At 41.0% G+C, this 12407-nt stretch overlaps 5 protein-coding genes across 5 annotated transcripts; 2 read left to right on the top strand and 3 right to left on the bottom strand. All coding sequences in view use genetic code 12, as the record gives it.

Moving 5' to 3' along the window:
* Positions 1 to 71: 71 nt before the first annotated feature.
* On the bottom strand, positions 72 to 1820 carry BTS1 (farnesyltranstransferase; the record flags this gene model as incomplete). Its single annotated transcript, XM_007375411.1, has 1 exon — positions 72 to 1820. One exon carries the CDS (start codon positions 1804 to 1806, stop codon positions 772 to 774), a length of 1035 nt encoding a protein of 344 aa, XP_007375473.1.
* Positions 1821 to 2528: 708 nt separating this feature from the next.
* SPAPADRAFT_139495 (uncharacterized protein) lies at positions 2529 to 3395 on the top strand (the record flags this gene model as incomplete). Its single annotated transcript, XM_007375410.1, has 1 exon — positions 2529 to 3395. One exon carries the CDS (start codon positions 2529 to 2531, stop codon positions 3393 to 3395), a length of 867 nt encoding a protein of 288 aa, XP_007375472.1.
* A 19-nt stretch (positions 3396 to 3414) lies between these two features.
* On the bottom strand, positions 3415 to 5679 carry SPAPADRAFT_50773 (uncharacterized protein; the record flags this gene model as incomplete). Its single annotated transcript, XM_007375409.1, has 1 exon — positions 3415 to 5679. One exon carries the CDS (start codon positions 5677 to 5679, stop codon positions 3415 to 3417), a length of 2265 nt encoding a protein of 754 aa, XP_007375471.1.
* A 1982-nt stretch (positions 5680 to 7661) lies between these two features.
* BGL7 (uncharacterized protein) lies at positions 7662 to 10169 on the top strand (the record flags this gene model as incomplete). Its single annotated transcript, XM_007375408.1, has 1 exon — positions 7662 to 10169. The coding sequence occupies one exon, from the start codon at positions 7662 to 7664 to the stop codon at positions 10167 to 10169; it is 2508 nt and encodes an 835-aa protein (XP_007375470.1).
* On the bottom strand, positions 10158 to 12263 carry SPAPADRAFT_61276 (uncharacterized protein; the record flags this gene model as incomplete). The annotated part of the gene is made up of 1 exon (XM_007375407.1): positions 10158 to 12263. The coding sequence occupies one exon, from the start codon at positions 12026 to 12028 to the stop codon at positions 10244 to 10246; it is 1785 nt and encodes a 594-aa protein (XP_007375469.1).
* Between the last annotated feature and the right edge of the window lie 144 nt (positions 12264 to 12407).

Below are 12407 nucleotides of genomic sequence, written 5' to 3'. Positions count from 1 at the left end.
TTTTATTATTATTTTTGACATTATAAATGAGATGATCTGCGATAGTGAAATTTTTCAGTATATCAAACACTATAGTCATATGGCCACCACACGAAGAAGTACAAAAGTTAAACGAGAGAATAAGAATTATGATTCAGATATAGCGAGATATAATGAATTGATCCAGCAGGAGTTGGATATTCCTCCGAGAAGAGCCAAGGGACGCAAACGTATACTTGTCAAACGAGAACCCAGTGATGCTATTATTCCTCGGAAAACTCGATCTTCTACTAGACGAGTGAAAGCTGAACCAAGTGATGAGATTACCTTGCCAAAACCCTTAACCAAACCCAAAAAGAAAGCTAGTCCAAGGAAGATCTTGAATTTGGTCATACCCAAGAGACCAGGATACAAATCTCTCGTATCTAAAACTATGGAACAACCAAAGAATGTCAACTCTATTATCCCACCAAAACTTACAGACACAGTACCTACTACATTTCAACAAAAAGTACGATTAGATTACACCTACCCTGAACTAATTAAACTCATAAAATCAAATATATCTAATAAAAATCCCGAATTAAACACTATTGATGTTTCGTTACACCATAATTTGGTCGCCAAGAACATTGAACATGAAGTGCAACGGTTTGCCATTACAGATGACCATTACAGCTCTTCCAATTACAACGCATGCCTTGCCAAACCATTTGTTAGTGACCTTGATTTATTCTTGGAATCGTGGAATGCTGGTGATGACAAGTCTAAACTCCAAGGAATACCACTAGTTTAAATATCACATAAATGATTGATGATTTGAAATAATAACGACTTTTCAGAATCCGGTGCCTCCAGTAAAATCAAGTCTTTCACCTTGGTTTCCAAATCATGAATTAGTTCAAGAGTATATTCTAAAGATTTGGACTCGGTGATCATATACCGTATGCTTTGCTCAACTAACTCCGGTTGGTTCTTTCTTTCTTCACTAGTGGTATAAGTGTGTAGTAGTTTATAAACAGGATTCGATTCGTTGCTAGTTCTTAAACAATGTAAAATCGGTAAAGACAACTTCCCTTCGATTAAATCCTCACCGGCTATGCCCTTCATGGCTGAATATTTGTCGTCTACTAAATTCAAGTAATCATCTCTGAGCTGGTATATAATTCCAAGTAGATTAGCAACAGGAATCAAATCAAAGCCTAAACTTGCGTTAGAATACAATGTGAGTAATTTAATCGACAATCTAAACAATCCTCCAGTCTTGTCTTTAACCATTTGTAAATAATCTTCAATGTCTGGTAACTTTTCAAGCTTAATCAAATAGTCTCGCCAATAAATATCCAATCCTTGTCCATGATGCAAATTTAACATTTCATCAATCAAGATCTGCAGAGTTTCAAATTTATACTTATCCACTTCCTCACTATCTGCTACACCTGTGAAATACTTAAGTGGTAAATCATGCTGGGCCTTTTGTAACGCGATAAAGTACATTAAATTACCGCAGTTGATTGTTAATGGAATGCCAAATTTCGTATGGGCAGCCGGTAATCCTCGTCTATACAATGACGAATCCTCAATGTCATCAATCAACAACGACGAGTTGTGAAAAATGGAAATTATCTCACCAATCGCATCAAGCAACAGCCTATTGTCAATCTTGTAATATAATTCATTGAACGCATTGATGAATTTTGTTCTCACATTCTGATTATTTCCTGGGATTTCCGCTAAATAGTTGTATGGTTCAAGGATAGGTTCATGGGATGGTCTACTTATGTATCCAGAAACTGGCTTGATGATCTCGTTTATGTCTATATCCATGGTGTGTTGTAAACAAAGAAGTGGCAACTGGCAGCAAAAAACTTGGCAGCATTTTTTTGATGAACAACTGGTGATGTTTTATGTGTGCAGGAATTCTGTGTTTGGTAGCGGTGTCTATGACCTGGTAATAAGTATATGTTTACAACAAGAATGTTAGGTGGTTGACATGAAATTGAAAGCGGGTTCCTTCTGCTGGTTACTTGTTGAGGAAGATGTTTAAAGGAGACAACAATATTCAAGTAGTTAGAATTCCTATAGTCAGTTGAACCACAAAACACCCCTATGTGACATTCTTTTAAAGTGCTGTTTGATATTTATTTGCCATAGTAATAGGTGTCAATCTATTGCATGGTTAGCAAACAGATTCATTGGATAGTGATACCCTGTAGAATAATCACTGGTGCCTACCATTGGTTATTCGTCAAAATAACCTTGCGTAATATTTAACGGGCATTTACTGATGGTGCAATAGCCACCCACCTATCACACCCACAACAACCAAATCAATATGATCAATCTAACACTGGAAGGTATTCACTTGGCTGGAAGATATTCTACAACTTAGATTTGTCGGTATAATCTTAATCTTACCTGTTTGTTGTTGTTGTTGTCTGTGTAAAAGAACTTTGGTTGTAAAAAGAATAACCCCCAGAAAAAAAAACGCTTGACGTAAGCAACAATTAATCCCACGTCTCTCCGGATCTTACAACTATACATATATCATGGATGCACTCTGGACAAGTCTACCACCAGTAACACGCGGATGGAACATTGCAATTGTAGCCACGTCTACATTAGTTACACTAAAGAAGGTCAAACTAAGCAGTCTACTCTTTCAACCCGAACGAGCATTCACTAATCAAATTTGGCGATTGGTATCGTCTTTCTTTGCATTCGGCGATCTATCCATGAATTTATTCATGGAGATCTGGTTTGTGAGTAGTTCAACTCGGAGAGTCGAAGATGCATTCATAACTAATCTGAGCATGTTGCCTCAAGTTGTGGACTCATTTGATGCCGAGCAACGGAAATTACTCCATGATTTCATTGAACGAAACAAGACCATTGACTTCTTGTATTATTTGCTACAGATATGTATTGCTATTGTGTTGCTGGCTACATTTGGATATTACAAACTCGGAATAACCTTGCCGCAATTAGGAAAATTGTTGTGTCATCTGTTGATCTACATCGATAGCAGAATCACCCCTGAAGAAGTGTTGAACTTGTTTGGGATCTTCCAGTTCAAAAAAGTGTACTACCCCTGGGTGTGTGCGCTGTTGGATTTGCTAGTGGTTGCAGTGAATCTACTCGATATAAATTGGAAGTGGTATGTTGAAGTCATACTTAAACCCTTCATTTGGTTTTATACAGTAAGTTATGGATTGGGACATTTGTGGTGGGTATTGCGAGACTTTCTCTTGCAGGAAGTACATAATGATCAAAATGACAAACGAAGATTGTTACGCCAAAACACATTACGTGAGTTTAAAGTTACACGGTTTGATTTAGTTAAAGAAGTTCTTCTGATGGTGTTCTTGCCACCATGGTACTGGGTAGTTATTTCAAAAATTCAACGACGTAGATAATAAAAAAAAATATACACATCTATAACTTGGCCGCTTTTAATCTCGCAGCAAGAACTAAAGACTGTTCAATCTCATACAATCTGTGAAACACCTTGGCAAAGAACTTGGAAGCTACCGGTCTTCTAATCTTGAATGTAGGAGTAACCACATCTCTTTCAACCGTCAATGGGTTGATCTCAATATGAATATTGTGCAAGATTTCAAATCCGCTCAACTTATCTTTGACGTTTTTATTCATAATATGCAAGAACTTACTCTTGGTCTCCACCTTGTTTAATTCCTCGAGTAATTCTTCTGAAGACATGGCGATTTTATTGTATCCAAACTCCTCATTAAGAAACTTCAACCCCTTTTCATATTCAATACCGACAATCCCAACCAAGTACGATTTCAATGAATCACCATGGACATACAACTGAGTAATCATGGGGTTGGAAGACAAGTATCGATTTTCAATCTTCTCGGGAGAAATATACTCACCTTGTTGTAACTTGAAGAAATTCTTGACCCGATCAATAATCGTGATTCTCCCGGTTTTTCCATCAATACTGGCAATGTCACCAGTGTGGAACCACCCTTCTTCATTAAATACAACATCTGTCTCGGCTTTATTGTAATAATAACCCTTGAAGATCTGAGGACCACGTAACAACAACTCCCCTTTCAATTCTGAGATGTTATAGCCCATATCTCTCGCGTTTCTCAACTTGAACTCTCCTGTAGGGCCAATGCTTCCACAAGATCCCGGATTCAGCTCATACGCGTCGGTGGCAGTGATTGCCCCGCCTGATTCCGTCAAACCGTACAATTGTCTGATTCCAATGTTTAAGCTGGCCTTGAGAAATATCAAAGTAGATGCTGCTACAGGTGCCGAAGCGGTTTGCACCCATTTGATATTGTCAAATCCCACAAACTGGCGAAGCTCCTTGTACGGACCGAAATTGTCAAATGTGAAGTCAAATCCAGTGGAGCCATCAGCTTTGCTTTGTTCCTGAAGCTTATAGTGGATGATCTTGTTGACTTTCTCCTGATCGTTAGGGTTTAATTCTTTGATCTTGACCTTGATCAACGCTTCCAATCTGGTTAGCAATCTGGGAACGATGGAAAAGTATGTTGGCTTAAATACTCGTAAATCATCAATTAAATCATTGAACGAGTTTACATCCTTTCTGCCAATTGTCAACTGAGGGAATCCTAGGTAATATCCACCACATAAAGCAAACGAACTAGTTTCTCTCTCGTAGATATGAGTCAACGGCAAGAAAATGAATGCTTTGTCGTTAGGACCAGCATGGGGTTCAAAACATAGCAAACAACTGATATATGCTGCCGCCATAGACTGTGGGATCATGGCCCCTTTAGGTTTAGAGCCGGTTGTTCCTGAAGTGAAAGAGATCGTGTATAACGTATCTGGATTGGGTGCGAGTTCCTTAATGGGGTTTTCTCCCCCAATTTCTTCAATTTGGCGCAAATCTTGAATGGTGACTCTTAATTCATAAGCAAGTTCGAATGATTCAGTAGGGATTAACTCAGCTGGATCCATACTCACTATAGAAATGAAGTTTTCAAGCTGTTTAGGAAACTTCTTCTTTAAGTCCAAAAGCTGGGGAATCTTGTCCATCGAACAGACAATCATAGGGGACCCGGTTAATTCCAAGATGTACTGGGTAACTTCTGGACCTAGCGTGTCATACAAGGCTGTGTTTGTGATTGAAAACGACGAGCACGCCAAATCAGACAAGATCCATTCCATACGGTTCGAAGCAAAGATGGACAAGATGAACGAATTAGCCTTTTCAATTTCAAAATCGGGATTGTTTCTCCCGGTTGACTTTGTCCCATAGTTCATCCAATCACGTAAATGGTGGTCGATCTTCTTGTGAGCCACCAATTCGGAGTTCTTGAATGGATTGGCTAATAAGGATCGTATAAAACCAGCCCCGATCCTCTTCTTCTTCTCGTTGACTTCGCCGTAAGTGAAGTACTTGAACTCAGGAGCGGATTTCTTGTTGACATAGTCGTATGGTCTGGCTCCAAGACACGGTTTATTCTTAAACAATTCAGCAGCATTAGCAAACAACTTGTGATGAGTGTTCAAGTCGGGATGAATGGTTTTGACGATCCTGTTGGGTATCGCCTTGTTGCGAAACACTTTGGAATAGTTGGCATTCCCGTTGCTTCCCTTTACAGCAATACTATCGCAAATGATGTTGGGTTTCAAGGGAAGATGAGAAACTGCGACTTCTTTGGAGAAGTCGTGGGCGGAAAATAACGAATCAGACATGTTTGGTTTAGTGAGTAAAGACATGATAATTTCTGGTGGAAGATTCCCTATTTATATTGTCTATGAGTACCTGAAATTGTCGGTCGGTCCAAGTTTCGATCTGACCGATATTGTGGAGATAAAGTGTAGTGGAGAAAATGTCAATCTCAATACATAGGCCGTTAAAACAATGGCCACAAAATCTGGGCCCCCGCAAATTGAAATTTTGCACCACCGGAAATAATGCGGAGCCTTCCGTGGGTAACCTTGTCAACAATAGACTTTAGATCAAAGATAACGAAGAGCACTGCATAAATCCGAAGATTGAATGCCCTTCTAGAAGATTTAGGCACCATGTTCATCTTTGAACAAGCCTCTTGCGGAGAAACAAAATAAGAGGTGGTTAAATTGTTTTCGGCTACTTCTCGGGTTTAGGTAATTCTTACCACGGTTACTCTTGACAATCACTCTTGTCCAGTTACCCCTGATCCATCTTTCTCCTTTATGAATGTTCACCCTTTCCTCCCTCTTCCCTCTTCCCTCTTGGATGTCTGTCCTCCTCCCCAGGAAGTAGAAAGCATCTATGGAGTTCCCGTTTGTCAAGTTATGTGAGGAGTATTTTCGTAGGATTTGGCTGAAATTTTCATCGATTTTAAGTATACCGTTTTAGTCACGATCTTGCTCCAAAGAACAAGAAAACAATCACATTTAGCTCTGAAAGAGTGCATAGTCAAGTCGAGCTAATCAAAGAGGATAATCAATCTTCAGCAAATACTCAGTACTACGCGCTGGAACTGGAAATGTAGTGAGCTCATTTAAAAAGCTCTTGCACTTGTAATGCACAAAATATTCAGGAAAGACAAAACGACAAGACAGCTATGATGGCAGTACAAATACCTCCCCCCCTCCCCCCCCTCGATGGGATGGATATTTAAAACTATCGGCAATGGAGGGTTCAACCCCTATTAAAGCACCCAACAACAGTATACACTGGCAAATCTAAGGAAATCAATGGTTAACTTGACCACAATTACAAATCATAAGGCAATAATGAATCCTAGGTTCTCCATACTGCAGAAAAATGCAGGTTCTCAACGCTAAAACAGGAAGAGGCTAGAAAGTCTACAAAAATCATAGGTTTCCAAGTCTGCAGAAATTGTCTGGATGGTAAGCCTACAATTATAGATTAGTCAGCCTCCACAATTCATTGGTCACAATTGTAGGTTTGTAAAACTACACCACCTTTTACCCAGGTAAGAAGTAACACTAATTAAAATTTCTGTACAATCCAGTTGTCAATTAAGTCATCTCATCTACCATTTCTGCCAAGGGGTTCTTGCCCGAGAACACATACACCTGCCATCAGCGCCACACCTTACGTCACTAACCACTTTAAAATGACGTTGTCGATACAGACTGATCTACGATTGAGAAATTGCAACCAAATTTAACTTCGTTGCTGGTTATACTGCAAATACAAAGGAAGGTTGATCCGACCAAACAGAGCTCTCGTGGCTCTATCACTCATTCAAGCTACCGCTAACTACTTAGAAAACATCATATCCTTGCCATCCGATCGTACCCCTCCTTCAAATAGACCAAAATGGGGTGTAACTATATATGAAAAGGTTGCTATGTAACACCTAACTGGATGGGTTGATTATCGGCAAGATTTTTGTGTCGCGGGCTAAACGTACATCCGCCGCGGGTGGATTGTTTGTTGAAATTTTCGGTCATCCCAATGGGGTAATTCATCCATTTTGATGGTGGGATCACATCCCAATGGGGTAATGATTCCAACCATCCCACCTGCATAGAAATGCCGAGTTTGTTGGAAATTTCCACTTCGCGTACACCTCCCCACTAGCGAGCTTACTAAAACTATCGTAACCCAGTTCTAGTTGTGTTTGCATCATGTTTTAGTATAAATAGGGACAATCCCCAGACGTTCCAGTCGCTACCCCAGATATTTTCTAACTTTAACAACTATTATACATCAAATAATGACCGTGTCTGATTTCGATGTTGAAGCCACATTGGCTAGATTAACTTTGGAAGAAAAAGCCAAGTTACTTGCTGGGATTGATTTCTGGCACACTGCTCCTATTCACAGAGTCGGGATTCCTAGTTTGAGATTCAGTGATGGTCCCAACGGTCTTAGAGGTACCAAGTTTTTCAACTCGGTACCTGCTGCCTGTTTCCCCTGTGGAACTGGGTTGGCTGCTACTTTTGACAAGAAGCTTTTGGAACAGGCCGGTGTGTTGATGGGTGAAGAAGCCCACCACAAGGGTGTCCATGTCATCTTGGGACCAACCATGAATATCCAAAGAGGACCATTGGGTGGTCGTGGGTTTGAATCATTTTCCGAAGATCCTTATCTTACTGGTGTCGCTGCTGGTGCTATCATCAAGGGTATTGAAAGTAAAGGTATTGCTGCTACCCCTAAGCATTTCGTGTGTAACGATTTGGAACACGAACGTAATGCCAGTGATTCTATCGTTACTCAACGTGCCTTGAGAGAAATTTATTTGGAACCATTCAGAATTGCCTTGAGAGATGGTAAGCCAAGTGCCTTGATGACTTCGTACAACAAGGTCAACGGTACCCATTGTTCCCAAAATGAACACCTTTTGCAAGAGATCTTGCGTGAAGAATGGGAATGGCAAGGTACCGTCATGTCCGATTGGTGGGGCACTTATACCACTAAGGAATCCCTTGCTAATGGTTTAGACATTGAAATGCCTGGTCCTACTTATTTCAGAAAAGTCGAAGCTATTTGCCACATGGTCAAGACTCGTGAATTACACATCAATAAGCTTGATGATAGAGCCAGATCAGTCTTAAGATTAATCAAGGTTGCTCTCCAATCCGGTATTCCTGAAGGTGGCAAAGAAACCACCCAAAACAACACTCCCGAGACCAGTGCTTTACTTCGTAAATTAGCCCTGGATTCCGTTGTCTTGCTTAAGAACGAAGGTAACATCTTGCCATTGAAACCAGAAGAAACCGTCGCTGTCATTGGTCCAAACGCTAAGGTTGCTGCTTACTGTGGTGGTGGATCCGCCGCTTTACGTGCTTACTATACCACTACACCATACGACTCTATTGCTGCCAAGGCCAACACCAAGCCAAAGTACACTGTCGGCGCCTATGCCCACAGATTGTTGCCTGCTTTGGGTCCTCGTTTAATTAACCCAAAGACAGGTCAAACCGGTTACAACATGAAGTTCTACCTTGAACCAAGAGGCACCCCACAGAGAACTTTAGTTGACGAATACAACTTGGATATTTCCTTGCTTCACTTCCCCGACTACTACAACAAGAAGGTCAAGGATAACTTGTTCTACATTGACTTTGAAGGGGACTTCACTCCTGAAGAATCAGGTGATTACGAGTTCGGAGTTACTGTTGTCGGTACTGCACAGCTCTTCATTGACGATAAGCTCGTGGTTGACAACAAGACCAAGCAACGTCATGGTGAAACCTTCTTCAACGTCGGTACTGTCGAAGAGCATGGTATTATCGAGCTTGAAAAGGGCAAAACTTACAAGGTTAGAGTTGAGTTTGGATCGGGTCCTACTTACACTTTACCTTCTAATGGTTGCGAGTTCTTTGGTGGTAGTATTAATCTCGGTATGGCCAAGGTTATCGATGATGATGATGAAATTGCCAATGCTGTCAAGATTGCACAATCTGTCGATAAAGTCGTTGTTTGTATTGGTTTGAACCAAGAATGGGAATCGGAATCATTTGACCGTCCCCACATGAAGTTGGAAGGATACCAGGACAAATTAGTTGAGGCTATCTTGGCAGCTAATCCTAATACCGTGGTGGTTAACCAATCGGGTACCCCAGTTGAATTGCCTTGGGTTGATCAAGCCCCATGTTTGCTCCAAGCTTGGTACGGTGGTAACGAATCCGGTAACGGTATCGCTGACGTGTTGTATGGTGATTCTAATCCAAGTGGTAAGCTTACTTTGTCCTTCCCTAAGCGTAACGAAGACAATCCTGCATTCTTGAACTTTAGAACTGAAAGAGGAAGAGTGTTGTATGGTGAAGATATCTTTGTTGGTTACAGATACTATGAAAAGTTGGGTAGAGAAGTTGCCTTCCCATTCGGGTATGGTTTATCTTACACCACATTCGATTTCTCCAACTTGAAGGTCGATGTCAACCAAAACACTCTTCAGGTTGCCGTTCAAGTTGCCAACACGGGTAAGCTTGATGGTTCTGAAGTTGTCCAAGTATATATCTCCAAAGACGATTCTGACGTGATCAGACCTGTCAAGGAATTAAAGGGATTCGAAAAGGTCCATTTGAAGGCTGGTGCCAAAGATACTGTCGTTATCGAATTGCCCTTGAAAGACTCTGTGTCTTTCTGGGATGAATACCAAGACAAATGGTCGGTGGAAGCTGGTGAATACCATGTTCTTGTCGGTAACAGCAGTGACCACACTCCATTGCGTGCTTCTTTTACTATTGATCAAAGTTTCTTCTGGAAAGGTAATTAGATTATGTTTATAGGATTCAATTCAATATTATATAAATTATACAAAAACAAAACAAAACAAAAAAACTATACACCTTATTGAGCTTCGTTTCTTAAGTTGGAATGAACCTTGATATCCTTGACTTTACTAATTTGTTCGCTTAAAATACCAGGAACTTCCACAGTTTCAAGCTCGTCCACTGAAGCCACGGACTTTTCTGACTTCTCAGACTTTTTCGATTCTTGAGTGTCACTTGGAGTCATAACCAAGTCGGAAAAGTTAATCTTGGCCGAGGAAGCTTCATCATCCACGGCAGTTTCGTTCCATTCTTCCAATTCCTTAGCATGTTCTCTCTCAATGGCATATTTGACTGCTTCCAAGACATTATCACACATATGCTTTGGCTTGTATTTGGGCACAGTACCTTCTTGGTAAACACCAGTCTTGACCAAAATGGAATGCCATGAACTATCGTGAGAATTGGCAAAACGAATATCCGATTCAGGAGTGTCACCTACGAAATAAACTGTAGAAGCAGGTGGCAATTCCAAGGTAATCTTATCGGTCTTTTGTTCCCGCTTGCCGACAACCTTATTGATTTCGTCATCGGTATCATCGTCCGAGTCGGAGTAGTGATAAGATTCCAATTTGCTCTGGTTGATAATTTCTTCTCCTTCTTCATTAATCAAAATATCAGCCTGGCTGGCATTTGGATCGTGAATCGACAACTTCTTCAAATGTTCATCCAACACACCTTGTCTCCAATGGGTCAACACCTTATTGGCAAACTTGAACGTACCCTTTTGTGGCTTACCGAATCTGTTAACCTTCAACTCTTGCCCTGTGTGTTCACGGTACAAAGCGGCAATGGAAACTTGTAAAGCCCCCATACCGTATCGGGACAATTTATAATTGGTAGCCCAGATGAAATCGGAATGGGCAAAATAAATCTCGGGTCCGTCGTGGTAAGTTTGCGACTCGGTTCCCATGACACCGTCTTTACTCAACAACAACTCCAAAATAATTTGTTGATCGACAGCCCAGTTTCTCGAGTCGGCAAACACGAGAATGGCCTGGATTTTGATCTTCAGGAAATCAACGTCTTTGCAACAGGCAATTTCATCAGTGGTCAAATCGTGGTAAGGTGACACGGCTGGGTTCCACTTCATAATGTCCAAGGGGGTGTACACGTTCTTGAACCCGTACGATTCTGCTACTCGGCGACAGGTGTTTCCGACACCACCGACAACAAGCACGGTGTCGTACACGTCAACCAAATCCTTCATAGGGGTGTGACCTTGGATGATTTGGTCTTCAGTAATAGTGGTTTGCAACCTTCTTGATAAATCATCAGCACGCTGTTTCTCAGGCTTACCACCTCCGTTGGTGACGAAAACATATGGCACCTTGATATTGTACTTGTTTTCTCCATTCAACAACTTGATAGCGTCCACGGCCTGAGGGATGGTGTCGGGACCACGCAAGATGACCCCATCGATATCAAAACAAAAGGCATAAGAGGCAACACGCTCGTGGTCAATCACAGCCTTCTTCTTTCTCCTGATGATGGACGAGTTTCTTGACAACTTAGCCAAGGAATCCACCTTCTTCAAATTAGTGGAGGAGCCCTTATTGGACAAGGAAGGCGACGATGTCAACTTGTGCAAACCAGTTTGCCATTGGTTCAAGTCGGACAACGACAAGTTGGACACTCTGTGTTTTCTCAATGAGGGTTGGAGCTCATCAATACCATCGTTGTTCAAGTAGGATTGGAATTTGGGCGAAGCGAGGGCGGAGCCAGAGGCAGAACCTGGGGCAGAATCGATGGCGGAGTCAGAGGCTGCACCATCTTCCTGAACTATGAAGTTACCATTCGACATTGTGAAATATATATATATGTGTGTGTGTGTATCGATCTATAAGTGGACGGGGTGGCTTCCAATAAAGTAAAGTGAAGTAAAGTATAAGTGAGATAAGCAACTGCAGATAAGAATACACTTGTTGTAATTGCTAATTGTTGTTAATAATTGTAGTAAAACTTGTACCTTACTAGCAAAAGAAACAATGATACTTTAACTTGTTTATATACAACGAGAAAGAAGCCAATTGAGATGTGGTTGCCAAAATAACTCCCGTAATTTCAGGACACACTAACCCTGAAAAGAGCATGGTCATGTAAGGGTCGTGCACAAACACAAAAAAAAGAATGACATAGAAGGAAAAAAAAACATGCATAACGCTTGAAAACACGCCTTACGG

Source organism: Spathaspora passalidarum (assembly GCF_000223485.1).
Source record: "Spathaspora passalidarum NRRL Y-27907 unplaced genomic scaffold SPAPAscaffold_4, whole genome shotgun sequence".
Lineage (NCBI taxonomy): Eukaryota > Fungi > Ascomycota > Pichiomycetes > Serinales > Debaryomycetaceae > Spathaspora > Spathaspora passalidarum.
Note: the sequence above shows the minus strand (reverse complement) of the source record. Positions and strands in the feature narration are given on the sequence as shown.